Raw genomic sequence first — 26,748 nt, forward strand, 5'->3', positions numbered from 1 at the left:
TGTGTTTGGTTGTTTCCCCGACTCATCCGCGAGCTGCTCGCTGTCGCTGATTCGCCGCTGTTGCCCAATCCCCGTTACCATCACAGTCATGGTTGGGTGACACTATGCAAGTTTGACCGGCCTCCCGCGTCGCTACCTAATATCAGCCAGCCTTGTTGGCAACGATTTGGTCTAATACTACCTACAGTGGAAGAAACCCCCGTTTTGTTCTCTTGACTTCTCTTCTTCTTCTTGAGGTACTGGCCCTTGGCTTATCTACAGTACCTACTGTTTACATTGACGAGCAATAGCTAAGCACATCACTTCACACGTTGGCCTCCACTATTCCTTCGACATGGCCCCGGAAACCACCAAGGACCTCGAGGTACGATGTCCAGGTTTCATCATGGTCCCATTCCAGAGTGTCTCGGGGGGGGGGGGGCTACCTCCTTTCCCTCTCGAGACAAGAGATTTGACTTCTTGGAAGATCTATACTAACGCCGAGAGTCGTTTAGTCCCAGGACCATAAAGTCCTGATGGACATTATCGACGGACTGCGATCCAAGGGAGTCAGCCGTTACATCGACCTGCCCCAGATTGTTGCATGCGGTGGCCAGTCTTCAGGCAAGAGCTCCGTGCTTCAAGCCATCTCAGGCCTGTCCTTTCCGGTAGGAACAAGCCTCACCACCACTTTTGCCACGGAGCTTGTTCTTCGACGTACGACGGAGACGTCGGAGGAGCGCTGCAGGGTTGCGATCCAGCCGGGCAAAGATGACTCGGAGGACCAGAGGATGAAGCTTGAGGCTTTTAGCTTCTCCACTACCTTCGATGAACTCAAGATAGGGGATGTTGTGGATCGTGCGCGTGATGCCATGGCACTGAACGACTCCAAGCGATTCTGCGATGACGTTCTTCGCATCGAAGTGTCGGGGCCGACTCAGCCTCATCTGACCATCGTCGACCTCCCGGGCCTTTTCTCGGCTGGCAACAAGGACCAGTCACGGGAGGAGGGGCAGCTTGTCAAATCCCTCGTGAGATGTTACATGAAAAACCCACGAAGCATCATCCTGGCCGTTGTGTCCGCCAAGAGCCAGTTCGCCGAGCAGGTTGTGACGGAGTATGCGCGGGATCTCGACCGTGGCAGGTCTCGAACGCTGGGCCTCATCACCAAGCCAGACACTCTGCCAGCCGGATCAGAGATGGAAGACATGTACTTCAAGATGGCCCGAAACGAAGATGTCGATTTTCGCCTGGGCTGGCACGTCATTGTGAATCGAGACTATCAGGATCGGGCAATCCCGAATACCGAAAGGGACGAAAAGGAGGCCGCCTTCCTTTCCAGTGGGGTCTGGGACTCACTGCCGCAGAGTCACAAGGGAGTCGCCGCCTTGCGGACCCGCCTGAGTGAAGTTCTGAGAGATCACATCATTGCTCAGCTGCCCCAGGTGGTGGCCGACATAGAAGACGGCCTTCGCGACTGCACAGACCGGCTGAGAAGACTAGGGATGGCCAGGGGCGACCCCGATGAGCAGCGCAAGTACCTCGTGAATGCCAGCCACCGGTTCTCCAGTCTGATCCGGTCGGCCGTGGACGGTGTGTACGGTGACTCCTTCTTTGGGAATGCCCGGGAAGACGAGGGCTACCACAAGCGTTTGCGGGCTGTCGTGCAGAACACGCTGGAAGACTTTGCGCAGGACATGCGAAAGAATGGGCATGCTCGAGAGATCGTTGACTTCTACTCGGAAGGCTCCGAGGGCTCGGGGGGCAAGATGACGCCGCAAGTCCTGAGATCCGAATATCTAGCCGAGGTTCGACGACTGATGAGCAGGACCCGAGGCTGCGAGCTTCCTGGTACCTACAACCCCCTCATCATCACCGAGCTGTTTCACGAGCAATGCCAGCCCTGGGCAGACCTTGTCGAGAGCTACTCGACGCGCGTCATGAGCGCGGTCGACTCCTCCGTCAATTACATTCTCTCGCATGTCGTTGATGAGGAGACAAAAGACAGACTCTGGATGGGTCACATCGGCGAGGCTTTGGAGGAGTTGAAGATGGGGCTCCGCACCAAGAACTCGGAACTGTTGAACAGCCACGATACAGCCCACCCGATCACCTACAACCATTACTTGACGGAGACGGTGCAGAGTATCGAGGCCTCGCGGTACAAGAAGGACCTCCGACGTGCTCTGGAGCATGAATTCGGCACACATGGATCCGATGTCAAATTCCATGTCTCCTTTAATGGCATCGTGAATGCCCTCACCGCCAACAGACACGCAGACATGGGAACGTTTGGGGCGGCGAACGCGGTGGACATGTCGGAAGCCTACTACAAGGTAAGTCTGCCAGTCACGTATTCGTACTATGAAAGGGGAGGACTAAAGATCGGCCTCATCCAGGTTGCGCTGAAGCGGGTGGTTGACGATGTTGCCCACCTCGCGGTCGAGAACTGCTTGATCTCCAAGCTGCCAGGGCTTTTCACCCCGGAGACTGTTGCCGAGCTGAGTGACGAAGACATCCGACAGCTCGCAGCCGAGAACCAGGACACTATGGCGGAGCGAGAAGCTCTGCTTGCCAAGTTTGATGTGCTCTCCAAAGGGCTTACTGGGCTGAAGCGCCTCACCAGACACCACCCGCCCATCGAATGTAAGCCAACCGATCCAATACTCGGCGTATAGAGCTTAGAAGAGCACGACTAACAGAAGGCCACAGTCGGGACTGGAAGAAGCGAGGACACATCTTCGGCGGACGAGAACTCTTACGAGGCAGAGGAAGAGGCAGAGGTGTTGTCGACGTCTTCTGGTCCAAGTCCTCCATCTCCCCACATAGCCCCAGTCGCCATTGCAGCGGCGGCGCCCGTCACTCGTGCATGGCCTCGTGTTGCCAGCCCAACATGGTCTCTCGAGTCTCCTTGATGTTGAAGGCGACCGGGACACCCATGGTGCTTGGGTGCTGCTCAACGAGATCGAAAGCTATAAAGGGGATGGAGCATTGGGATAATCATGGGCATTGGTTTCTGCAAGTGTGGTACTACCTAACGTACTTAGTTACCTGGGTATATAATCCGAGTACGACCATCCTCGAGGCCACATGCTGTGACTTGTTACAATGCCATGCGAGAAACCGTAGACATCTGATAAAGCAAACACGTTTGTCCGACTTACACGTCGGGCCCTCCCGGCTACTTTGCCCCACCTCCCCCGAAAGCCGCCCGGCGCCGAGCAATGTTTACCCCGCCAACCCACCAAAATAAATTCCCCAATAACGATTGCCCAATCCCACTCTAGGCAGGAACCTAGGAGCCTAGGCAGGAGAGCTCACGCCAAACCAACATCACGCACCTAATGTTCCTGCATACCTCATTCACCTAATACATATTCCAAGTCATACGCAAGCCCTAGGCGCTCACCAGACCAACTGAAACCCCAACTCACCGTCGCTACTACGCCACAGCCAACCAACAACACCAAGATGCCCGCGCCCTCGCCCCTCAAGATCGCGACGGACGCCGTCTCGCGTCTGACCAAGGAGGAGAAGATGTACCAGAAGGAGCTCACGTCGCAGCAGGAGCGCGTCAAGAAGCTCGAGGCCGACCTGAAGAACGGAAGCGCCAACGAGGACAGCAATGCCGAGTTCATCGTGAAGCAGGAGGTAAATACATACATACCGAGGGGCCTTTTTCTTCTCGCCTAGCATCTTTCGTCAATTGTCTTCCCCCTGTTTCCTACCACACCCTGCCACCACCACACCGACTCCTCCCTGTTGCCCCCAAGCTTCTGTGTCCCTTTTTACTCCTGCAAACTGTTCGTCCTTGCTAACGTTGCAACCGCCACGCCTGTAGCAAAAAGCCATCGAGGAGACCAAGGCGGTGTTCGGACCCCTCAAGACGCGCATCGGCGAGGCCGTCTCGCGGCTCGAGGAGCAGATCGCCTCGGCCGAGGGCGACAGCAACGCCAACGCCGACGAGCTCGCCAAGGCCAAGGAGGTGCTGGCCTCGACGCCCAAAGAGGATGCTTAGATACCATCAGGAAACCCGACCGAGGAAGACGAATTCTATACTTGGAGGTTAGAAACACCGACAATGACCATTACGATGAAGTGTGCAAAGTCTGCGCATACATGATACCACATTTATTTTTCTCAGCGACGCTTGGGTGAAAGAGCCAGTAGACACGGTCGGACAACAGCAGCGTAGCCATCGTAAAATGCAAGTTTGATTCACATTCAGGGGTATAAGCTCTCCTATCTTTGTTTTGCCTGAGCCGTGGCATGCATAATCCTTGACATGTAGCTTTCAACCGAGCAAGCCCCCCTCTTCACGTCGTATCCATCTTGTCATCGGTGCCGGCAGGTGCGTCAACTGTGATCTGAGGTGTTTCTTCCTTAACGCCACCTTCAGCCATCGGCGTATCCGCAGCTTGTGCCGGCTCGCCCATCTCCACGTCTTCGCCCTCTTCCGGCTCACCGTCCTTGCCACCATGACTGCTGCCCGGGCCACCCCGTACCGCCGGACTATTCCCCCGTAGACTCGGCGCAAGGCTGCCTCCTCTGGAAAAGCTGCCCGCTGCGTCCGGCTGAGGCTTCAAGTTATCCGCAGCACCAGCACCACCGCCTCCGGCACCGGGACTATCATGCCGCGGCGTGCGTCCCGAGCTGCTTCCCGGCCTCGGCGTGCCGTTTCCGTCGCCGTGTCGCGCAGGCGTGCCGCTGCCGCTCTGGCTGCCGCCCTGCTTGCCGCCGCCGGGCGTGGGGTTGTTGTTATTGCTGTCGTCGTCGTCGCCGTCCTCCTCGTCCATGCCCTCGCGGCGCTCGACCTCCTCCTTCTCGTCGCGGATGAGGCGCAGCAGGTTGACGCCCTCGCCGACGAGCTTGTCGAACTGCTCCTTGCGCTCGCGCCAGGTGACGCCGTAGGTCTCGCTCTCGCGCTGCAGCTCGTCGCACTCCTCGGCCAGCTTGTCGAGGTTGACGGCCTGCTCGGCGCGCGGGCGCAGCATCCGATTCGACGTGATGCGGTCGGCGAGCTCGTCGAACGACTTGCGCTGCGCCAGGGTCGCGCGGGCCTCGTCCAGCTGCGTCCGCAGGCTCGCGTTGGAGCTCCGCACCGCCTCCATGGTCTCGAGGATCTTGCTCCGGTCCGTCGCGTAGCGCTCGCGCTCCTTCTCGTTGGCCGTCGCCAGGAACTGCAGCCGCGTGATGGTGCTGTCAAAAGCCGCAAAGTCCAGCTGGATGTCCTCCTTCATCGCCTCGGCGTTGCCGTGCACCTGGCCCATGTAGCCCGACGCGGACGCGGCGCTGGCGCCATCTTGGGATTCGGGGGCGCCCTCGGGCGGCGGCGTGGGCAGCTTGGTGGCGGGGAGTTTGGCGAGGGCGACGTGCTTCGAGATTCGCTGGAAGGGTCTGATTTCTACGGGCAGCTGGCGGCTCTTGTGCAGCTCATCTTCGTCGTGCTGATCGAGAAGATCATAGTGAGATGTCGCCATGGTTATCGGTGTATTTAAAACGCAAGGCAAACAACTGGATCCAGAGAATGCTGCGGGCGTTCGTAGTTGGCTGGGGGAGGGGTTATCGAGGCGTGCACTGGATTGAATGTTGAAGGTTGAGTTGACAAACAATAAATCGCAGGTTAGCTCGTTGTTTGGAATTGGATTTACTGGCCGTAACTCGGGCAGGGATTCTTGCATTTAAAAGTAGAACCATTATACACTTTCCCCCTTAAAAGTTTGTTAATTTCGAACCTTTGTAGATACCTTGCGTTTTATTAATAAAACTATATTAAATATGTAAGTATTAAATAAATTAATTATAGTATATACTTAAGTAATTATATTATATTATATACTAACCTTTTTTATAACGTTTTTAAGCTTTTTTAAATTAAATAGAATAATTATATATTAACCGATTTTATAATATTTTTAAGCTTTTTTAAAATAAATAAATAATTAATAAAGCCGATTTTAAACGTATTAAGTTAATAAATAAGGTAAGTAAGTCGATTCCTACGATATTTTTTAATATTTTAAAAGTTAATTATTATTAATTTATATAATAATATATAAAAACTTTAATTTAATTAAAATTATATTAAAATTTAACTTTAATTAAAGATAATATAATTAATATTTAATTAATATACCACTTTTAATAATTACGAATTAAAGCCGCATAAATATTAAGCGAGCTAGTTTAAAAAAAAAATTACGTTCGGTATTATCGAAAGTACTTTAAATTTTATATATAAAGGCTTTATTATTAATACTATAAGGATAATGGTTTTCGATATCTTTTTTTATTTTAAATTAAAAGTTTTTAATAATATTTATATTAAAGTTTTTAAAAAGGAAATCGATAAATCGGCTAAAAAGGAAATAAATAACGATTTAAGCCTTTATTAATATTAATTTATAAGCCGGCGCGTTATCCTAAATAAATTAATATTAAGGGTACTTTTTAATAAAGTTTAAAAATAATAGTAAAATACGTTATTAATAAGTAGTAAAAGTGATAATACCTTATATTTTTTTTTATATAATTAATAAACCGGTATTTCTTTTAATAATAAAACCTTAAAATATTTAGCTATATTATTTATATTTAACTTTATTAAAGGCTAAAGTATTTTTTTCGTTAAAAAAGAGAATAATATTCTTTTAATTATTAATAATATTATTAATTTAACTCTTATTAATAAATATAACCTTTTCTTAATTATTAATAATTATATTAATATATATTTATATAAATTCGAAGCGTTTACGGCGATATTTAATACTTAGTTCGATATAGTATAGTTAAAGGATATAAAAGAACCCCATTTTAAAAAGAACGTATATTACTAAGTATTCGTTATAAAAGGAAAGGTTAAGTATATAATTATTTAAAACGTTTTAAAGTAGGAAATATTTAAATAAAGTTACATTTTTAAATTAATTTATAATAACCTCTTTTTATAGTATTCTAAGCATATTATTCCTATTGTTATTAAAATAAATAAGTTCGATATTAACTAATATAATATATTAAATTTACCGGTTTATAAGGTTTAACTTATCAGCAATTTTATTATATAAAAAGTTAATAAATTAATATAGTATTTTAATTTAAACCTTCTCTTTTAAAATAGTTTCGTAAACTTAAAAATATATAATAATATTACTAGAGAATAATTTTTATTAACGAATAATATTTTCGCAGGTTTATTATTAAATTTTTAATTAAATTTATAACTATATATACCTTTACTTAATATCGAAAGGGTTAAAAGGGCTAGCATTATAACCATTAAACATTAAAAAGGTAAAGGCGAGGTATCGGGTAAAAGGGAGGGATTTGAAACGGTTTAAAAGGGTCGGATAAAGGGGTAATAAGTTAGCTAGGTTTAAACTCTAAATTAATATCTATTAAATTAACTAAAGGTATTGAATATTAATTTATTAAAATTATTACTATATTAAATTAATTAAGGCCGGCTTTTTAAAATTAAAGGGTAAAAAGCTAAACTAACGCTTTAAACAGCTTTACTATTAGGTTAATTAATAAATTTATAATTTAAAACTATTTATCTTTTAAAATAAAGAATTAAAATAAAGGAAGGGTAATTAAATAATAATTCCTATTAAAATATTAAATAATAAGAGATACTAAAGATAATAATATTATTAATTTAATATAATTAGCATTAAAACCCTTATTATTACTAATATTAACAAGGATATTCTAATAAGCTAAAAAGATTTAAACTATAATAAAATAGGTAAAGAAAGGTAAAAAAAAGTAAAAAGAAAGTAAGGAATAAGTACTAATATATATAAAAGAAGTATATATTAATATAATAATAATATTAATATAAAAAGGAATAGCTTAAAAGAATAATTAACCGATAACTATATAAAAGCGTTATTTAATAAAGGAATATACTAAACTAACTTTAAAGTAAATCAACCTTTTATTTTTATTAAAACCTTATAAATAACACTTAAAAAGGAAATTAATTATTTAAAATATTATAAAAAAACTCTATTAATATACTACTTATATCGAGGCTAGATATAGCGTTAAAAAGGTTATTTATTATCTGTTATTATTAACCGATAAGTACGTCTAATTTAAAAAAATAACAATCTTTTAAAGGAGAAACTGTACAACACATGCCTCTACTCAAGAACGCGCTGTACGTACTTGGGCACAATTGATGGATAAGTGAGCAAGCCCATATCATTAATTGTATGTCACTTACTTGCTTAATGCAAGACTTCTAGTTCAAACGCAACATCAATCATTTTGACTTAATCAGAGATCAAGATGCAGGTTCTATTCGAGGGCCGCCTCATCTTACGAGGTTTCTAGCCTTCCGCCGCTCTTCCTCGTTGAGCACCCATTGTATGCCATCGTCCTCCCCTTCAGCCATGATCTCATCCCACTCGTCGTCTTCCATGTTGGCAACCATGAGCATCTGCGTCACCCTAGCAAATGCTTCCCTCACGGTGTAGTTGCCCTTGGCCACGACCCGGACAATGCCCGAGAAGTCCCGCTCCATACGAATGGCGCCAAACGCATTGATTCTGCCACTCGAGCTCCATATCCTCTTCTCCAGCACCACGGCCAGATGTTTGGCCGTGCTCATCATGAGCGTACTGAACGTCTTTGGCGTCATCAACCGCTCAACAGGTTTCATCAGCGCGTTCCAGCCATGCTCGAATCTCCGCTGTACATGGTCCATCAACTCTTCTTCATCCTCGTCGTTCTGCTGTGCTATCTCTGCCAGCTCGTCCTCCGTCAGAGTATAGTCGGCATCACGGAATGTATCCAGAATGATGGGCCGCAGTCTCTGCTTGATCACCATATTCAGTAGGACTTGGAGCCCATCCGACAAAAGTTCGTTTGCTTTAGTCGAAAATGATGCGTTCAGTGTTGTTAAAGCCGACGTCACAAAAGTGGCATCGTGCTCGAAAGGAAACGAGTTAGCAATAGGGCTGGACTGAGCAGGGACGTTGGCTTCGTCTGAACTTCCCAAACATTGCGTGATAATGCGCGAGAGATACTCAGTCGCAACGTCCAGAGTGTTGATGAGGATTATAAAGGAGACGATTTTGTCTTCAGGCGGGAAGCCACCTTGGATCACTGGCTTGGGGTACGACTCGTCTCTCATCCTCCTCTGCACCATCCCGATGAAGTCGGATCCCAGTACCCTTCCAATGGTAGGAATAACGTGGCCAACAACATCCCTCTGAGATGTAGAAATCGACTTCTGGATGACCGTGCTGACAATGTACATGACATCATCAACAGCCGATATAATATAGGGGGGATCAGTGCCAACCGGCTTATTTATGTTGAGCGTGAGTCCCGAAGGTGACTCATCCAGCTGGAATGCTTTCTCCACCGATCTTCTGAAGTAGAATGTCGACAGGATATCATAGGGGGTAATCAGTTTGTCGGACACTTTCCTTAACAGATTCGACTTGGACAACGCATCTGGGATAGATAGGGCGGCATCATCCTCTGGCCCAGGCATCTGTAGCGTGTTAGTGAGATAGTTGAGTATGCACACATTGCATGAACTTACTTTGCATTTTCCAGCCAGGAACCTCGTGTAAAGAGACCAGCGTCCAAGCATGAGAGCTATCTCGTTTAGCAGGGCATCTACCTCCTTCATGTTGACTCCCTCGTCCTCGCTGTCCCTGGCATTGGTCCCTCCACCGAGAGCTGGCGAGTTCATCCTAGGAGTACCCGTAATACCCTTTTGCGGCGGTAAGAAACTCTGCACGAGAAACGAAAATGGATAACTCTTGACGTCGGTAAGCTTCCTCTCCACTGTCCGCTCGTCGCTCCAGGAATCCAATATTATGCCTCCTTGTACGTCGACTTCCATTTGTAGACGTTCTATCACTTTGACCATCTTGCCTTCGCCATAATGCCGCTCCACAAGACCACCGTGCCCCTCTACGATCTGTGCAATGTGTTCGAAAAGCTTCGTCAAAGCGTTGGCGTAAAGGAAGCCGTCTTTTTGCCCGGCAGCCCCTGGGACTAGCTTCCATGTCTGGCGGGCAGTGCCTGCTACGCCCGTGCAGACGTACCGGCCATACACATCCAACCCAACGTCGGCACGACCGATGAGAGGGAACAGCTTGAAGAATCTCGTGACTTTGGCCCCGTCTCCCTCCTGCGCCGCCTTCTCGAACTCGCGCAGGAACAGGCCGCACAAGCTCTCCTTGGCGTTCTCTAACGTCACCCACGGCGCATCCGGCACCTCGACGCTGGGTACGATAGCCGCGGCAAAGCCTCCCTTGATCACGCTCTCCGGGACCTTGGATGCTCTCGAGATGTATCCGGCCGCGGCCTCCCAGTCCTGGGGAGCCCCCATAGACCCGACCACGCCGTGCACGCAGGCCTTGAGCTCGGCGACTTGCTCGACCACTTGCAGTGTCTGTTGTACGCGGTCCTTTTCGAGGTCCAGCTCTTTGACTCGGTTCGAGAGGCGGCCGGCCGTTTCGGCAGCCGAGGCGAGCATGCCATTACTGACGGAGCGGGTCGCTATGACCTGCGACCCGAGATTCGCACGCAGGAGGTCCAGGCGGCCGAGTTCCCGCGCGAGGTCGGCCTGGGAGGTGAAGAGCGACTGGAGACGGCTGGTGAGGGTGGTCTCACGGCTGTGCAGAGCGGCCAGGGAAGCGCGGACGTCCTCCGGGGAGTGCGCATCGCTCACCGAGGGAATGTTGCCGCTGCTATAATGATTGCTCAACCGGCGAATGGTCGGCGCCCCGGCAGCGGCATGGGCGGTGGTGGAGGGGGAATCGCCATTGAGATGGTTGGTGGCGGACATTGGGACGTTGCTGGTTGAGAAAGCATAGCGGCGTGAGCATGCGTCCCCTCTGGCGGCCCCGTTTGGGTCGGCTGCGCAAGCTTGTGTGTGGAAATGTATCGTGTGCAGTGTCGTATCAATCGCTTCCCATCAGCAACCGCATTTGAAGCCAGATCGAGATTAGCAGTACATGGGCTGCTGTAAGGAGCTGTCCACCCCCCACCGAAAGCAAGCTGAGTCGTCGCAACGGGCGCTGTGGAATTAGCGGCTGATCCCCGATTGGAATGTGGCACTTTCCAGCCCAAAGACGCACTAAAGGCCCTGTAATGGGGGGTGGGTTCAAAAACGATTGGGCGTGCGCCAAACCCGGATTTCATCACCAACTTTTTTTTCGAGATGAGTCAACAATAATATGTACATACGCATATCAGATTCACTATAAAAACGACTTGCACAGTCGCAGTAGTAACTTCTGGCCAATATCAAACCATACCCAGAATAAGTCGCTTTTCACTTCATGTACCACCACTCGACGAGCAGCTGAAGGCCCTTATTTCCACTAATAAGACTGCCCAAGGAAGCTGGATTTGGCAGCCAAGTTGGCTTTCCGACGCATCTGTACGAGTATTCGTCCTGTCCGGGCTTTCCTCAACTCGTATCGCACGATGTCGCAGGAGGTACCGTCTCGGGCGGGTACCCGTATACTCAAGGTGGGAAACGATGAACTAGGCGGGTTCAGGCAGGGGGGGTTGGCTCATGAAGAGCGGCGCGGCACGTGGGAGATTTCTGCAACCGACTCCCCAAGTGTCAAGGTGCTTCGAGAGGCGGCAGAATACCTCAAGACAAAAGACGTTCCAGTTGGATTCCCTACAGAGACTGTCTATGGCTTGGGCGCGGATGCGACAAGAAGCGCCGCTGTCAAAGGCATCTACACTGCCAAGGGGCGGCCATCCGACAACCCGCTTATTGTCCACGTCTCTGATCTAGACATGCTACGGAATCTCTTGATACCTCGGCACTCAGCCGACGGTACTGCGAATGGGCACAGCGACCCGATACCAGAGATATACAAGCCCCTCATCAGCAAGTTCTGGCCTGGACCGCTCACTATTTTGCTGCCGAATCCAGAACACTCCGCTTTAGCCCCTGAAGTCACGGCAGGGCTCAAGACCTTCGGTGCACGAATGCCATCATCGCCCCTTGCATTGACTTTGATAAAGCTCGCTGGGGCGCCCTTGGCTGCACCGTCAGCCAACGCTTCTACCCGCCCGTCGGCCACAACTGCCAGCGACGTTCTGGAGGATATGAACGGCCGGATAGACCTTATTCTGGACGGAGGTCCATGCCAAGTCGGCGTCGAGAGCACTGTGGTTGATGGGCTATGCAACCCTCCGGTTGTCTTGCGGCCAGGCGGTGTAAGCATGGACGAGATTCGAAGCTGTTCTGGGTGGGACAAGGTCGAGAAAGCATACAAAGACCAGAGCGAGCTGGGCAAAGCCGCGCCAAGAGCGCCAGGCATGAAGTACAAACACTATAGCCCGAAGGCGAGGGTCGTTCTATACGAAGCTACTTATGCTGCAGGCAAGAATGGCATTAGCGAGGACGATGTCAGTTATATAACACAGGTCTCGCAACAAGCAATGGAGACGAGCTCGGCGTCCACGACAATAGGCATCATCAGAACGAGAAGCTGGAAAGCGGCGGCAGGCTTGAAGACTGGACAATTCGAGCCGCGGAAAGTGGTGGAAGCCCCTGAGCCGGACATCGAGGTCGACGCCCAAGAGGCCGAGCTGTTGGATCCCAAAGCGGATAAGTCGATTGGGAAACTCCTGGACCTGAGCATAGGGATCGATGCAAGAAGTGCAGCGCAAGGACTGTTCTCAGCACTCCGCGAACTCGACCGGAGAAAGGCCGATGTCATCTTCGTCGAAGGCATCCCGGACAATGACGACATTGCGGCTGCGGTTATGAATAGACTGCGCAAGGCAGCTTCTGAGATTCGGTCTTAAAAAAATAGAGTAGACCTAGAAGCAATTTCGCTCCCTCGTGAATTGTCCCTAATTAGGGACAGACGACTTTTCCCAACGCCATGCCCGACACTCTAAAGTGAAGACTCCAATGCTATGCTGATCCTCTACAATCCTTGTCTCAGCCAGTCGGTCAACTTGGCCTTTCCTAGTTGTGCCAAGTTGTTCACTCCCTGTTCGCTCAAATCGATTCGGCCCAGGTTGACGTCTTGCGCGGGCGCCTTGCTGACTCTTTGGACGATGATCGTGGGGTCCGTCTCGAGAACTACGCAAAAGAGATCAGTTAAAGGTAGATAGGCAGTGATGATTTGGGAGGGTACGCACTGATGCCGTCGTCAACGATCTCGTCAATCGCCAGCGACACCAAATCGTAGTTCTCAATGATTGTGCGCTTGTCCACGGATTGCCTGGTACTTGTTAGAACATGCTACGTCGCAAACCACCCGGGATGGACATACTTGAAGATCAGGTGCAGAGAGTCTCGCAGAGCAAGTATGACATTGTAGAGCAGCACCTCGTTCTCGGAGACGTCTCCTACGACATACATCATGACGTCGCTCTCCATCTTGTACAGGACGATCCGGTTATCGTAGAGAATGATGTCGCCCGTCTGTAGGAATTTCAAGTCAGCAACTGCGTCGGACCTGGTTTTGTAACTGCATGATGCAGCTTGAGTGCTCCCTCCCATGGCTTACCTGCTTAGCCGTCTTCTCCAACAGGCCCTTTTCAAAGGACTTTTGCGACTTGACATCTGGGTACGGGCCGTTTGTCGTCGGTGACGCGACTGTGTTTCCATTGGAATTAGCGACTATATCTTGAGTGCTGGGTCCGTAGACTCATGGCATACCGGCTGTTGCGCCAGGGGCTTGCTGGTTGTAGTACTTGGCGAATATGCGACTGCCATCGTCAACGCTCAACACTATGATAGCATTGACGGTGAAGAGGGACATTCCAGGAGCCATTGTGAAGGATTGCGGTGTGTATAACGTGCGGATGCAGAGAGTTGGTTGTTGGAGTCGGCCTTTGAGGTGTCGGGTGTTGTTCGTCGACTTGCAGGTGACAGCTCAGTCGATACGATACGCCTGTACAAGTGCTAGGAGTGGCCTGTCGCAGTGCGAGATACGGCCCCGCAAGACACTCGACGTACTTGCTTCAAGGTGGCATAAACCGGAATTTAATTGAGGCGGATCGCCGAGTTCTGGAGTTAGGCAGGTAGAGGTACTTGTACCAGACCTCTGCCAGCCAAAGGTTTAGTGGAGACGGTGACCAATAACTCAATGCGACCACTTAACGCGGTTTCGCGTCCTAGCCCCTGGATAATTCTGTGAAAACGCGTTCTTTCGCGTGCGCAATGAAGGCCTGCCAAATCTGTCTTCCGCCCCCCACCCTTCCCCGGCAACACTCCGCCCTGAAGAATAAACACCCGCACTCCCAACTACAACAGCGAGATTACTCAGGTCCCGTTCTCATGAATCTATAAAGAAAACAAGCCACAATGTCTTCGCCTTCCCAGCGCCGCCAGCAGGCTTCGCAATCGTCGACTCCTCGACGAAGCGCCCGAAACTCGCAAGCAGCCCAGAGCAGCCCCGCCAATGGCAGTCCTGCTTCGCAAACCGCCAACACTCCTTCTCGCCCTACTCGTACATCCAACCTGGCCTCTAGCCCTCTGTTTTACCAGTCTTCGCCTGCAAATGACAATGCCGATGTCTCATCCCCATTGCGACACAACACAGAGACCCAGAGCAATGCTGGCGGTAGTGCCGCCCCCAGCTCGCCTTTGCGACACATGACACATTCTCAGACGACGCGGAACGAGAGCCAAAATGACGGAGATAGGACTCCGAGGGCTTCGGGAAGTGGTCTTGTTGGAGGTGAGTCTTGTCGTGTTCTATATATCCCCAAGTCGCAAAGCTAACTAATCCTCCAGAATCGTCGCCCATCCGATACGAGGCTAGCTCCAGTCCAGCACCCGGTCTGAACCTCCAGTCAGACCTCCGGAGCGAAAGCAGTAACCTGTTTGTTGATGCTTTCCAGACCCCTCGGGCTCGCCGAACTGTCAGAGGCGATATTCATTCCGAGGGCTTCAACAACAGCAGCGTACGGGGCAATCGTATTGCTCTAGACACCACGGGTCGAGTGGTGCGAGAATTGCCTTCCGAGACAGCTTCTTTCTCCAACATTGACCCCAACACCTCTGAGGCTAATGTTCTTGGTGGCCGCGGCGAGACTACAATCTGGGGTACTAATGTTTCCGTGGATGATGCTTACGCCGGCCTGAAGGACTTTATGAAGAACTTTACGAAGAAATACCGGATGTGGACTGAAGGCATGACAAAAGAACAGACTGACGCCGAGCCTGACTCGGAGACAAAGCCCTACTTCGAGGAATTGAAGAACATGCTGGTCCTCGGCCAGAGGATCCTTTACGTTGATATTGCCGATTTCAAAGTATATCCTCGAACCAGGAAGCTGTGGCATCATATTCAGAGCTACCCTCAAGAATTGGTTCCGTTGATGGATCAATGCTGCCAGGATATTATGGTTGAGCTTGCCCAGGCCGAAGATGCGCGCCAGCGCAACCAGAGCACCGGGGCCTCTGCCTCAAGGCCCAGCGGAGCACCCAGCTCTGACATGCAATTCCCCAGCTCAGAGCGTAGCGAAGAGCCAGTTTCGACCCCTCGGGCTCAACAAGGTCAGCAAGGTCCTACTCTGGAGGATCAAGTCCTGGGCACTGTTTACACGGTTCGACCATACGGCCTTGAAAAGGTCACCAACCTACGAGATCTCAACCCGGCCGACATGGACAAACTCATATGCATCAAAGGATTGGTTATTCGCACGACACCCGTCATCCCCGACATGAAGGAGGCGTTCTTCCGATGCAGTGTCTGCAACCACTCCGTTCTGGTGGAGCTCGACCGAGGCAGGATTCGGGAGCCGACGGCCTGCCCCCGTCCCCTCTGTGATTCCAAGAACTCGATGCAGATTATCCACAATCGCTGCAAGTTTGCCGACAAGCAGATCATCAAGCTGCAGGAAACGCCTGACTCTGTACCTGCCGGTCAGACTCCTCACTCCGTTTCGGTCTGCATCTACGATGATCTCGTGGATTTCTGCAAGGCAGGTGACCGTGTTCGCGTTACCGGTATCTACTGCACTAACCCGGTGCGTGTAAACCCGCGGATGAGATCAGTGAAGAGTGTTTTCAAGACCTACGTCGACATTGTGCACGTCACCAAGGTGGACGACAAACGTATGGGAGCCGATGCCTCCACATTGGATGAGGAGACGAAGGACTCGGAGAACATCCTTCCCGAAACTCGGCAAATCACGCCTGAGCTCGAGGAGAAGATCAAGGCCACTGGTGCACGCGCCGACATTTACGATTTGCTCTCCAGGTCACTGGCGCCGTCAATCTTTGAAATGGAGGACGTGAAAAAGGGAATTCTCTTGCAAATGTTCAGCGGCACAAACAAGACTTTCCAGAAAGGTGGCAGTCCCAAGTACCGAGGAGACATCAATGTCCTGCTCTGTGGTGACCCATCTACTGCCAAGTCTCAACTGCTGAAATACGTGCACAAGATTGCCCCGCGAGGTGTCTACACTAGCGGTAAGGGATCCTCTGCCGTAGGTCTGACGGCCTACGTTTCTCGTGACCCGGAAACCCGCCAGTTGGTCCTCGAGTCTGGTGCTTTGGTCTTGTCTGACGGCGGTGTCTGCTGTATCGACGAGTTCGATAAGATGTCTGATGCCACCCGCTCGGTTCTTCACGAAGTCATGGAACAGCAGACCGTTTCGGTGGCCAAGGCTGGTATCATCACCACCTTGAACGCCAGAACCAGTATCCTTGCTTCTGCCAATCCCATCGGATCGAGATACAACCCGGATCTGCCCGTTCCTCAGAACATTGATCTCCCCCCTACTCTGCTGTCACGATTTGATCTTGTTTACCTGATCCTGGATCGTGTCGATGACAGCACTGACAAGAAAATGGCACGTCACTTGCTCTCCATGTACTTGGAAGACAAGCCCGAGTCGGCTCCCTCGAGCCTCGAAATTCTGGTAGGTTCACTCCACGACGATAATCGCACATCTCCACTAGGCAGTGTTTGCTAACAGACTCACCAGGACGTCGAATTCCTTACAGCGTACATTTCGTATGCGCGTGCCTTTGTCCATCCTATCATCTCTCAGGATGCCGGTCAGGCTCTTGTGGACAACTATATCAAGATGCGTAAGCTTGGCCAGGATGTGCGTGCCGCAGAGAAGCGCATCACTGCCACGACCCGACAGCTCGAGTCCATGATCCGTCTGTCCGAGGCACATGCCAAGATGAGACTCTCCACAACAGTCACCAAGGCAGATGTAGAGGAAGCCTACCGTCTCATCCAAACCGCTTTGAAGACGGCAGCCACGGATGCTCAAGGAAGAATCGATATGAGCATGCTCACCGAGGGCACCACTTCTGCGGACCGAAAGCGCAAGGAAGAGCTCAAGGTGGCCATCACTGCTCTGCTTGATGATCTTACTGCCGGCGGCCAAACCGTGAAATGGAGCGAGGTCAGCCGCAAGTTGAGTGAAGGCGCCAGCGTTCCTGTTGAGCCGGCCGACTTCGCAGAGACCATGCGAGCGCTTGAGATGGACGGCTTGATCTTAATATCAGGCGATGGTGCGAGACGCAGTGTGAGGCGGGTCACGGGCATCGTCTAGGTTATGTATAGGGGATTAATTACAAAGAAGGGGGGTGCAGGATGGGACACAGAGACATGATTGTGATGAATGTGGAGTAGGATACCAGTAGGAACACTCTACGATGATGGCGTTTATGTTTAGGGGGGCTACGAACGATTTCGAGTAGTAACATACATAGTGGGGAGATTACTGTAGAACGAAATAACGAGCCAAAGAGGCATGCAATGTAATACCAGCTAGGTGTTCAGAAGTGTTTAATCCCTTGCTGCTTGCTGTGCATCTGAATGGATGAATATGGAGCGATCCCAGCGAGCCCCGATTCCCCTCCTAAAGTGGAGAGACAGAGACCCCTACAGCCTTAGTTGGAGCAAGCTACCTTGGCTAGTCAGCTTTATACTGATCTGAACGCGCAATGCCTCCAGTACTGCTCCAGATGGCCAGGTTTTCCAACAAGCTATGAGCCTGTCCAAAGTTGGGGCATTTCTTCATACCGTCTGTCAATTGAATCAGCCAATTGGATACGGATGACGTCAGTCTCCATAGCCCACGTTTCATGCATATGCAAAGGGCCGATCGTCGTGTTAGTTACCATGAATTCGCCTTTTAGTTTGCTACTGCTAGAGCATGAGAGAGGTAGGCATAGGTGTACATTACATGGCGAGGTTACTTGAGACAACAACTCATCACGTGTGGCAAGCTGCAGATGAGTTATCAACCGTCCGTCACTGGCTGAGTCGTGTCGCCTTTTCGTAAACCATCTCTCTCCAATCTACACCTTCGTTATCATACCAGAACAGGCGGGGCCTAGCAAAACACACACAGCTGAATAGCCTCACTCTGAGAGTAAAAAAGACAATTACTTACACCTCCACCACCACAAACCATTACAGTAATTGGGCAAAATGGCCGCCTCTTCTCCCCCGACTAACTACCCGCGCCCGGACTTTGTCCGTCCCAACCTGAACTGGAAGCTGCTGGACGACCAGGAATGGCAGATGCTGTACGATGACCAAGATCTGGGTTTGAGCGCGGGCTGGCATCTGCAGGGCGTGCCGGACCAGGTGGAAGTGGCCGACGCCTCCGCCGCAGGGCAGTCCGAGGCTGAGCTCCAGAAGCTGGCCGCCTTCCCCGAGCTAAAGGAGGTCGGCTTCACCAGGCCCAACGCCACGCACAACAAGAAGAAGCCCATCAAGCTGCCCTACGTCTTCCAGACGCCCGCCTCGGGCTGGGGCGACAACGAGGCCCACGAGGTGCTGTGGTACGAGACGGTGCTGAACGAGCCCCGAGCCTGGAACGAAGTCGAGAAGGGCCTGCGCGTCCTCGTGCGCTTCGGCGCCGTCGACTACGAGACCAGCATCTGGATCGCCGGCCGCTACGTCGGGGGCCACCGCGGCGGCCACGTCCCCTTTGACGTCGACGTTACGGACGCCCTGACGGCCGCGGCTAACGAGGGCAAGGAGGCCAAGCTGGTTATGCGCGTGCGCGACTCCCCCAGCGACCTGGAGCAGCCGCGCGGCAAGCAGTACTGGGCCCCCACCCCCGAGAGCGTCTTCTACACGCCCAGCAGCGGCATCTGGCAGAGCGTGTGGATGGAGGTCGTGCCGGCGGCGCGCATCGCCAGCAGTTCCGAGGGCACCGTGCTGCAAAGCACCGACATCGAAAACGGCGTGCTGAAGGCCAAGGTCAACGTGGTCGGACGCCGGGCCGGGGCCAAGTACGACGTGGAGATCGAGAGTAGCATCGGGGGCGTGTCGGTCGGCAAGACGCGCCAGGCCACGCTCAAGGACAAGGACTACGTCAAGCTCGACGTGAACATGAAGGTGCCCGCCGAGCAGCTCAAGCAGCTGTCGGCGGAGCTCACGGGTGCGGCGCCGACCGATAACGCCGACTGCTGGAAGGACGGCGTGGCGCTGTGGTCGGTGGACCACCCGACCCTGTACGATGTCAAGCTCCGGCTCTACGATTCGACCGGCGCGCTGCTGGACGAGGTCGACACGTACACGGGCATGCGCTCCATCGACTGGACGACGGGCGACGGCACCTTCCGCCTCAACGGCAAGCCCATCTTCCAGACGCTGACGCTGGACCAGGGGTACTGGCCCGAGACGGGCATCACGCCGCCCTCGTCCGAGAGCCTGAAGCTCGACATCGAGCTGACCAAGAAGATGGGCTTCAACGGCTGCCGCAAGCACCAGAAGGTCGAGGACCCGCGCTTCCTGTACTGGGCCGACAAGCTCGGCTTCCTGGTGTGGGGCGAGATCGCCAACGCCTACGAGTTCAGCGAGGAGTACATGAGGCGGTTCGACCAGGAGTGGACCGAGGCCGTCCGCCGCGACATCAACCACCCCAGCATCATCGTCTGGACGCCCGTCAACGAGAGCTGGGCCTACCCGTCGCTCAAGGACAACGTGGAGCAGCGGAACCACATCCGGTCGCTCTACTACATGACCAAGTCGCTCGACCCCTCGCGGCCCATCAACGACAACTGCGGCTGGGAGCACGTCAACAGCGACCTGTCGACCTTCCACGACTACAACGACGCGCCGGCGCTGGAGAAGTCGTACGCCACGCTCGAGAGCACCATGGGCGCCAAGCTGGCGGGCCGCGGCATGTTCGTCGGCCCCGCGGGCGCCGACGCCGGCTCGCAGCACAAGCCGGGCGCCCCCGTCATCTGCTCCGAGTTCGGCGGCGTCAACATCAAGCCCAAGTCGGACGAGGACAAGGCCACCGACCGCGACTGGGGCTACACCACGGCGAGCGACCCCCAGGACCTGCTCAAGCGCATCGAGGCCATCGTCATGGCCGTCATCAAGCCCGGTCACATTTCGGGCGTCGTGTGGACACAGATGTAAGTTTTCCTCTCTCCCCCTCCCCCTCCCCCCTTTTTTCACTCTTTTGGCTGGGGACGAGCTAATGACTTTCTTTTGCAATGCAGCACCGATATTGAGCAGGAGGTCAACGGGCTGTACTCGTATGACCGCAAGGAGAAGATTGACCCTGCGGAGGTTAAGAAGATCATGGATCGGGCGGCCAAGATGTACCTCGATGGTGTGACCAAATAGATACCTACCCATGCAGATGAGTTGAGCTGAAGGCCAAGGCCGATGATATCAAAAGGGGGTTGAATTAAATAAAAATAATTATGAACTGTAACATCCTTACGATTTACTCCGACAATGATTTGCCTTGGTACGTGAAAGCATGTATTTGAATAAGCCCAGTTCATAACATCAGTGGTGAAATGAGGGATAGCTACTGTCAGCTCATGGGTTGTAACTCGTATCCCATTCCTCTAACATAATTGTGGCAATGCCAAATATTATGGTTTGCTAATAAGTAATTCGTAACGCGCTACATTCCCAACGGCATGTCGGTTCTGTGGTAGCTGGTAGGTAAGTAGGGCAACATCTTGACGCTCTAGGTGAGTAACAAGTGTTGGCTGGAAGTCGATCAAAAGTCAGGTTGGAACGAGCTGTTCATACATCAACAAAATTTGATAATCATGGAAAGGTAGAAAATAAAACAGTAAAAAAAAAAAAAAAAAAAAAAAAAAAAAAAAAAAAAAAACTTACTCTTGGACGCCCAGCCAGAGACTCTCTCCGTTCTCTGCTACTGCGCGGCCGCGTTTCCACAGCTACTTATTTGCCTTGTCCCAGTCCACGGTTGCTACGCCATTGCAGCACCAGAGGAGATTTTCTGGGGGGTGTCTGAGGGGCAGGCATGCTCCAGGATAGACTCGAACTCGAGGTTCCGGCATTGGGGCCTCGTGAGTTCTTATGCTTGACAATTTTCATTGTAACTGCTCACTTGACCACCATGCCATCTAACCACCTGCTCCGGTGATGGGAAGTCAAGCTATCGGGAGCTATGGCACCTAGGTAGGATGTGATTGTTGGGTGAGGAGGGGGTGCTTTGGCGGGATTGTTTGTAGCATGCCTTCAGGCGGGTAGGCAGGGTGGTTGGGTAGGTAGGTACCAAGGTAGGTAGGTGAGCTCACCTAAAACCAACCCCGGGGCTTGTCTTGACCTACTGGGTACTTCCAAAGTGGTAAACTCATCGTGGATGTTAGGTAATTTCAAGCTTCTTCAGTAACATCTGCAATGGTATTCCCATCTACGAACCATCGCTGTTGCATATGTGGTGAATGTCACGCTACCCCTATTCAACCATCTCCACACCCTTTCTTGCACCAAGCCCAGCTCTCGCATCAGCATCAATCTCCAACTCGGCATTTACATCTATTGCATCTCCGTAAAAGTCACTCGATCAGTTGATGTCAATAAGAATGAAATATGTAAGGCTCCTCGTGCAATATGTAAATCTCACATCTTGACGGCTTCTATTCATCATAACCATAGGCCCCCTTCTCCCTCGAATATGCACTCTTCCCCACGCTCTCTCGGGTATCGATTTCAGCACCCTCGTCGCGAATAAGGGCATAAGGCCTGTTATGACATGGACGCGATGATCCTTCTCGCATCAGCGAAAGAAAACTCCTCCATCATCTCCGCCCATAGCTTCTCTTGAAGCCTCTCTCCTTCCGAAGTGTACATCACGGGTGGGTAGCTGTGCTCAATCAACACTTGTTCAACATACGCGGAGGAGGAAGAAGAAGAAGAAAAAGAAGAAAAAGAGAGACTTACGGCCGGATAGACCATTCGCTGAGGTAACTCCCATGGCTCTCGATACCCTCGGTCGCGACCGCATCTACGTAAGTGCTTGCGCCCACCGGAGTCGCTCTCGCTATCGGATACATCACAAGGGAGAGGAGGAAGCTCTTGATCCAACCGGGCGCCATGGTCCTGCCAATGTCCGTCCCCCTAACGAGCGCAGGGTTTACCGTATGCACAATCACCTTCTCCGGGTCGACCTGCTCGGCCAGCTTGGCCACGAAGAGGACCAAAGCCAGCTTGGCGTTGACGTATTGGGCGGGGAACTTGAACTGCTCGGGGTCGTCGAACTCGGCGAAGATGGACCCAAGCCCCTGGACCGAGCCGTAGAGCGCGCCGTCGGAGCTGACGATGGTGAGCCTCGGCGGCTTCTGCGGGTCCCGCCTCTTCGCCTCCAGGACGGGCAGCAGCAGGATCGAGAGCAGCGCCGTCGAGACGCAGTCCACCTGGAACAGCTGCTCGTGGCCCGTGTCCTCGCAGACGCGGCGCTCGGGCGTGTTGAGGCCCGCGCTGAGGATGGCGAAGTCGATGCGCGGCAGCGTCTGGCAGCGCTCCGCGAACGCCGCGATGGACTTGTACGACTCCATCTCCATGGGCCAGACCTCGACCTTGGCGGCGGGGTGCGCCTTGCGCAGGGGCCCGGCGGCCTTTTCTCCCTTCTCGAGCGTCCGCCCGGAGAGGATGAGGTGCGACACGCCGATTTCCAGCAGCTGCCGAGCCGCTTCCAGCCCGAGACCCGCGCTGGATCCCGTGATGATTCCGACTTGGCCATCTAGTCGCGTGCCCGCCGGCAGAGGTTTGCGGCGCGCCATCCACTGGCGATACAGGTAGCCCTTGACACCGGCCTCAAAAGCGGCCTCGGATTTCAGGTGCTTTGACATTTTGATGCGTAACTTTCCTATTTTAAGTGGTTGTTTACAGTTAACCCCCCAAAACACAAGTTCGGGTCTCGGGCTTCACTCTGGTCCGCGGACATCGGCTTGGTATATATGTCAAGGTTAGTCTACCGATGCTACCGAGTATCCATGTAAGGGATAGATACTTTGTTACCAATCTCGGTGCAACCACCCAGCCGAAACCCGCAGATCTCGCCAATAATGCTGTTGGTTTTGGTGACCCGACTGGCTGTTTCGCTGATTAGTAATTGCATGGGTTAGGCGAAAGGAGTAACATTCGGAGACTTTCATTACTTAGTACCCGGTGCAATCATGATAGTATCCATGTCGGTGTGAGTAAGCAACTGATCGCCATTGCAACTTGTCCGTACTCAAATTGCTTTCTACATGTGTAGTAAGAGCGATTAGTTGATTCGCGGGTCGACTGTCTGGCATTTAAACTACTTCAAAAAATACGAACGAAAACAACTTTATAGACTATCAAAGTAATCAACTATCTTGCCCGTGTCAGCGCCAACAAATCTAGGATGAAATCAATCGGTAGAAGTGACTCCGTGCTTCTGCTCGACCCGAGAAACATATTTCCTCCACTTGGGGTTGAGCAGATAGACGGGAATCCCGAGGACGAAGATACCCCCGAAAATCCCCGCCAGCACTCCATATGACCAGACGTACCCGCCACGGGCGAGCATGGGGGTGAAGCCAAAGGTGGCGCCGAAGGAGACGATGTTCTTGGTGCCGACGACCACGACCAAGGCCGGGCCCGGGTGCTTCGGGGCCGCCTCGGCCGCGAAGGTGGACGACACGATCAGGACGCTGACGAAGGTGATCTGGAAGAAGGCGTAGGCCAGCAGCGGCGCCCAGAAGGAGGCGGCGCCGACGGCGGTGTAGCCGTACAGGAGCAGCATGGCGAAGCCGAGGACGGCCGGGAAGACGAGCACCAGGAGGCGGTGCTCCGGCTGGTGGACGCCGTGGTTGCGGCGCGCCATCCAGAGCGTCAGCCACTCGCCCGGGAAGGCGCAGTAGACGGCGCCCAGCGTGGAGCCGACGATGACGCCGATGTTGACCAGCCCGATGTCCTGCGGGAGCCAGCCGTAGCCCTGCAGGACCGCATCGTAGGTCAGGGACATGTTGATGGTGCCCGCGAGCGTGATGGAGCTGATCAGGACCGCGTAGAGCAGCGCCGGCGACGTGAAGCACTGCAGCATGCGCGTCCACGACATGAGGATGGCACGCCAGGGGTGCGGATGCGGCGCGGACCAGAGCTTGAGCTTCTGCAGGTAGGGCTTGCGGGGCTCCGAGGCCGTCCCCGAAGAAGGAGAAGAAGAAGGAGAAGCGGCGTGCGACGGGGGCTGGAGGCCGACGGCTTCGAGGTACTCCTGGGCCTCGGTGTCGGGGACGACGTGGGTGACGCCGAACTCGTCGGTGTAGACGACGCAGCCGTCGAGGCTGGTGGCGGGGCGGGTGAACTTGGTCTCGAAGCCGCCGAAGACGACAAACGCCAGCCCCACGGCAATGGTAATGACAAAGACCCAGTAGTACCAGCGCCAGCCAAGGGCGGCGGCCTCGTAACTGCTGGCGAGGTTGAAGACGGCGCTCAGGACGCTCTGCGTCATCCAGTAGAGGCCGAAGACCTGCCCGCGCTGGTGCAGGAACGTCACCTCGGTCAGCATCAGCGGCAGCAGCGACTCCGAGGCCCCCGTGGCCAGCCCCTGGATGATGCGCGACGCCAGGTGTCCGTTGTAGCTGTCCTGCGCGGCGGACCCGACGGTGGCGCCGAGGAGGACGATGGTGGAGAGGATGAGGACGGGTCGGCGCCCGAAGGCTAGAGAGAGCGGCAGGATGATGTAGTTGCCTTGGGGATCGTTAGTAGCAGCACTCGACAAAAGAACCCCGTGAGACACGGAGAGAGAGGAAGCAGATGGACCATCTTACCTAGACCAATGCACAATGATGGCATCGTCAACAAGAAGGTTATCTGACTGGCATCATAGCCTTGTGGTCCGTAGAGCTGGAAGAAGACTCCGAGGATCGCACCAAGGCCACTTGCTAGGGCAAGTCCCATAATGGCTTGAAATTGCCACTCCAGTCAGCATGTTGTATCGTCCGCTGTTTTGCTACGAGCCCACGCAGACCCAAGCATGAGAAATCAAGACTCACAGAACCAGCAACAGCAAAAGATCACGGCCGACTTCTCCCACCTCGTCCAGTTCAGGGGGTCATTTGGGCTGTCGGACGGTATAGGCAGTCGACGGATTTGGCCATGCTTGTCGACCAGCAACGCATTGCCTTCGACATGTTGCAGATTGGCCGACTCGGCAGGCCTGATGTCTTCCTCATGTTGACTTGACGATGCCTTCTTGTTGTCGATATCCATCGCCATGTTTGCTGCCTAACACAAAACAGGAACGGCCAGGGAAGTAAGTATACGAGACCCAATAAGACCTATAGATGACAAACAATGCGAACAATATATGAGAGGCCCTACCACCAGCACATCCAATCCCCCCCCCTCGATGCATATAGCTCACCACTCCTCCTCATGGGATGTAGGTAACTTACAGGATAGGGCTCCCCCACCCGGGAACTTACTAGGATCGTAACAGTGTAACCCGCGAGAACCCCATGGGGTAGTTGCCGAAGTGGGGGAGCGGAAGACCCCTGAACCGACTGTCTATCCATGCATTCGTTAGCTTCAAGAACAAGAGGATGAAGAACAACTACTCAACTTTGATTGGGCACTTCTTGTAGCCCTTTCAGAATATTGAATTACTGTTGTGTCCGTCGGAAGAGAGTGGCAAAGTTGCATTATGTGAGTCGTTGGAGGCAAGATGGCGATAGTGATTCCGATATTAATTCATACTACCTTGCTTGGCGATCTTAGCTCTTCTATACCTACTACCCTGTATGTCTTTAGTGAGAGGTGTTTGACTATCACCAGCCGCGCCGTACACCACCCAGGAAAAAAACTCTGTCTGAGCTGGTCCACCAACTACAATCGGTTGGTTATGAGAGTAGACATGCGCATGCAGCTGTTACGCACCTTCAATCCAACCGAGTCATTTTGGGGTCAGCCGCCAATGCATCGGCAGCCCGACACAGCTTCCGGCGCTACCTCTACCTGACTTGGCGACCTACTTGAGCCACGGCAGTTCGACCATTGGGGTTCTGCCTTGGACCGGAACAGAAGGTGGATATGAGACAAGGAACCCCGACTCCAAGCACTCCGCCGAAGGTATTTTATATCGCTTCTTTGCTAACCCCGCACTGCTCTATCTTATCCTCCACAATCCCGAAACCCCATGATAAGGGGCCTCCTGAGTTGGTTCCAACAAGAGATATCCTGCTTCTGGTTATGTACACCACATACGCTAGTAGAGGAGTGAGGACCGATAAATGCAGTACAAGGCAGACGAACCTTTCGGAAATTTCCTTGCTGCAAGTCCACCAGGGCACATATAGACCAGCAGCCAAACAAGAAGATGCTGTTCATCGAATATTCGACATGATGGCCGAACAAACGCTATCATTTCAAACAATAGCTCAAGGGCCCCAAATTATATAAAAAAAAGAGCATTATATAGACAATCACTTCTGCCATGGATCCTAATCATCTAGACCACTTAATCTTGATCCATATTCAAAGAAAACAGCTAGTTTACATGCTTCATCAGGAAAGGGCT

At 52.1% G+C, this 26,748-nt stretch overlaps 10 protein-coding genes across 10 annotated transcripts; 5 read left to right on the forward strand and 5 right to left on the reverse strand.

Annotated features, from left to right (window-relative positions):
- Nucleotides 1-334: 334 nt before the first annotated feature.
- PG985_015215 (uncharacterized protein) lies at nucleotides 335-2,894 on the forward strand (the record flags this gene model as incomplete). The annotated part of the gene is made up of 3 exons (XM_066834981.1): nucleotides 335-364; nucleotides 495-2,625; nucleotides 2,692-2,894. The coding sequence occupies 3 exons, from the start codon at nucleotides 335-337 to the stop codon at nucleotides 2,892-2,894; spliced, it is 2,364 nt and encodes a 787-aa protein (XP_066676184.1).
- Nucleotides 2,895-3,450: 556 nt separating this feature from the next.
- PG985_015216 (uncharacterized protein) lies at nucleotides 3,451-3,997 on the forward strand (the record flags this gene model as incomplete). The annotated part of the gene is made up of 2 exons (XM_066834982.1): nucleotides 3,451-3,630; nucleotides 3,821-3,997. The coding sequence occupies 2 exons, from the start codon at nucleotides 3,451-3,453 to the stop codon at nucleotides 3,995-3,997; spliced, it is 357 nt and encodes a 118-aa protein (XP_066676185.1).
- Nucleotides 3,998-4,295: 298 nt separating this feature from the next.
- On the reverse strand, nucleotides 4,296-5,459 carry PG985_015217 (uncharacterized protein; the record flags this gene model as incomplete). Its single annotated transcript, XM_066834983.1, has 1 exon — nucleotides 4,296-5,459. The coding sequence occupies one exon, from the start codon at nucleotides 5,457-5,459 to the stop codon at nucleotides 4,296-4,298; it is 1,164 nt and encodes a 387-aa protein (XP_066676186.1).
- Nucleotides 5,460-8,305: 2,846 nt separating this feature from the next.
- PG985_015218 (uncharacterized protein) lies at nucleotides 8,306-10,801 on the reverse strand (the record flags this gene model as incomplete). The annotated part of the gene is made up of 2 exons (XM_066834984.1): nucleotides 8,306-9,493; nucleotides 9,545-10,801. The coding sequence occupies 2 exons, from the start codon at nucleotides 10,799-10,801 to the stop codon at nucleotides 8,306-8,308; spliced, it is 2,445 nt and encodes an 814-aa protein (XP_066676187.1).
- Nucleotides 10,802-11,445: 644 nt separating this feature from the next.
- PG985_015219 (uncharacterized protein) lies at nucleotides 11,446-12,789 on the forward strand (the record flags this gene model as incomplete). Its single annotated transcript, XM_066834985.1, has 1 exon — nucleotides 11,446-12,789. The coding sequence occupies one exon, from the start codon at nucleotides 11,446-11,448 to the stop codon at nucleotides 12,787-12,789; it is 1,344 nt and encodes a 447-aa protein (XP_066676188.1).
- Nucleotides 12,790-12,914: 125 nt separating this feature from the next.
- Nucleotides 12,915-13,769, reverse strand: PG985_015220 (uncharacterized protein; the record flags this gene model as incomplete). The annotated part of the gene is made up of 5 exons (XM_066834986.1): nucleotides 12,915-13,072; nucleotides 13,132-13,214; nucleotides 13,266-13,417; nucleotides 13,503-13,591; nucleotides 13,655-13,769. 5 exons carry the CDS (start codon nucleotides 13,767-13,769, stop codon nucleotides 12,915-12,917), a joined length of 597 nt encoding a protein of 198 aa, XP_066676189.1.
- A 533-nt stretch (nucleotides 13,770-14,302) lies between these two features.
- Nucleotides 14,303-17,517, forward strand: PG985_015221 (cell division control protein 54; the record flags this gene model as incomplete). Its single annotated transcript, XM_066834987.1, has 3 exons — nucleotides 14,303-14,678; nucleotides 14,735-16,869; nucleotides 16,927-17,517. 3 exons carry the CDS (start codon nucleotides 14,303-14,305, stop codon nucleotides 17,515-17,517), a joined length of 3,102 nt encoding a protein of 1,033 aa, XP_066676190.1.
- An 884-nt stretch (nucleotides 17,518-18,401) lies between these two features.
- PG985_015222 (glycoside hydrolase family 2 protein) lies at nucleotides 18,402-20,561 on the forward strand (the record flags this gene model as incomplete). Its single annotated transcript, XM_066834988.1, has 2 exons — nucleotides 18,402-20,347; nucleotides 20,435-20,561. 2 exons carry the CDS (start codon nucleotides 18,402-18,404, stop codon nucleotides 20,559-20,561), a joined length of 2,073 nt encoding a protein of 690 aa, XP_066676191.1.
- A 1,386-nt stretch (nucleotides 20,562-21,947) lies between these two features.
- Nucleotides 21,948-23,050, reverse strand: PG985_015223 (uncharacterized protein; the record flags this gene model as incomplete). Its single annotated transcript, XM_066834989.1, has 2 exons — nucleotides 21,948-22,065; nucleotides 22,143-23,050. 2 exons carry the CDS (start codon nucleotides 23,048-23,050, stop codon nucleotides 21,948-21,950), a joined length of 1,026 nt encoding a protein of 341 aa, XP_066676192.1.
- Nucleotides 23,051-23,598: 548 nt separating this feature from the next.
- PG985_015224 (uncharacterized protein) lies at nucleotides 23,599-25,448 on the reverse strand (the record flags this gene model as incomplete). Its single annotated transcript, XM_066834990.1, has 3 exons — nucleotides 23,599-24,920; nucleotides 25,001-25,114; nucleotides 25,226-25,448. 3 exons carry the CDS (start codon nucleotides 25,446-25,448, stop codon nucleotides 23,599-23,601), a joined length of 1,659 nt encoding a protein of 552 aa, XP_066676193.1.
- Between the last annotated feature and the right edge of the window lie 1,300 nt (nucleotides 25,449-26,748).

This window comes from Apiospora marii, assembly GCF_038362585.1.
Source record: "Apiospora marii strain CBS 49790 chromosome Unknown utg000013l_segment0_segment0, whole genome shotgun sequence".
NCBI lineage: Eukaryota > Fungi > Ascomycota > Sordariomycetes > Amphisphaeriales > Apiosporaceae > Apiospora > Apiospora marii.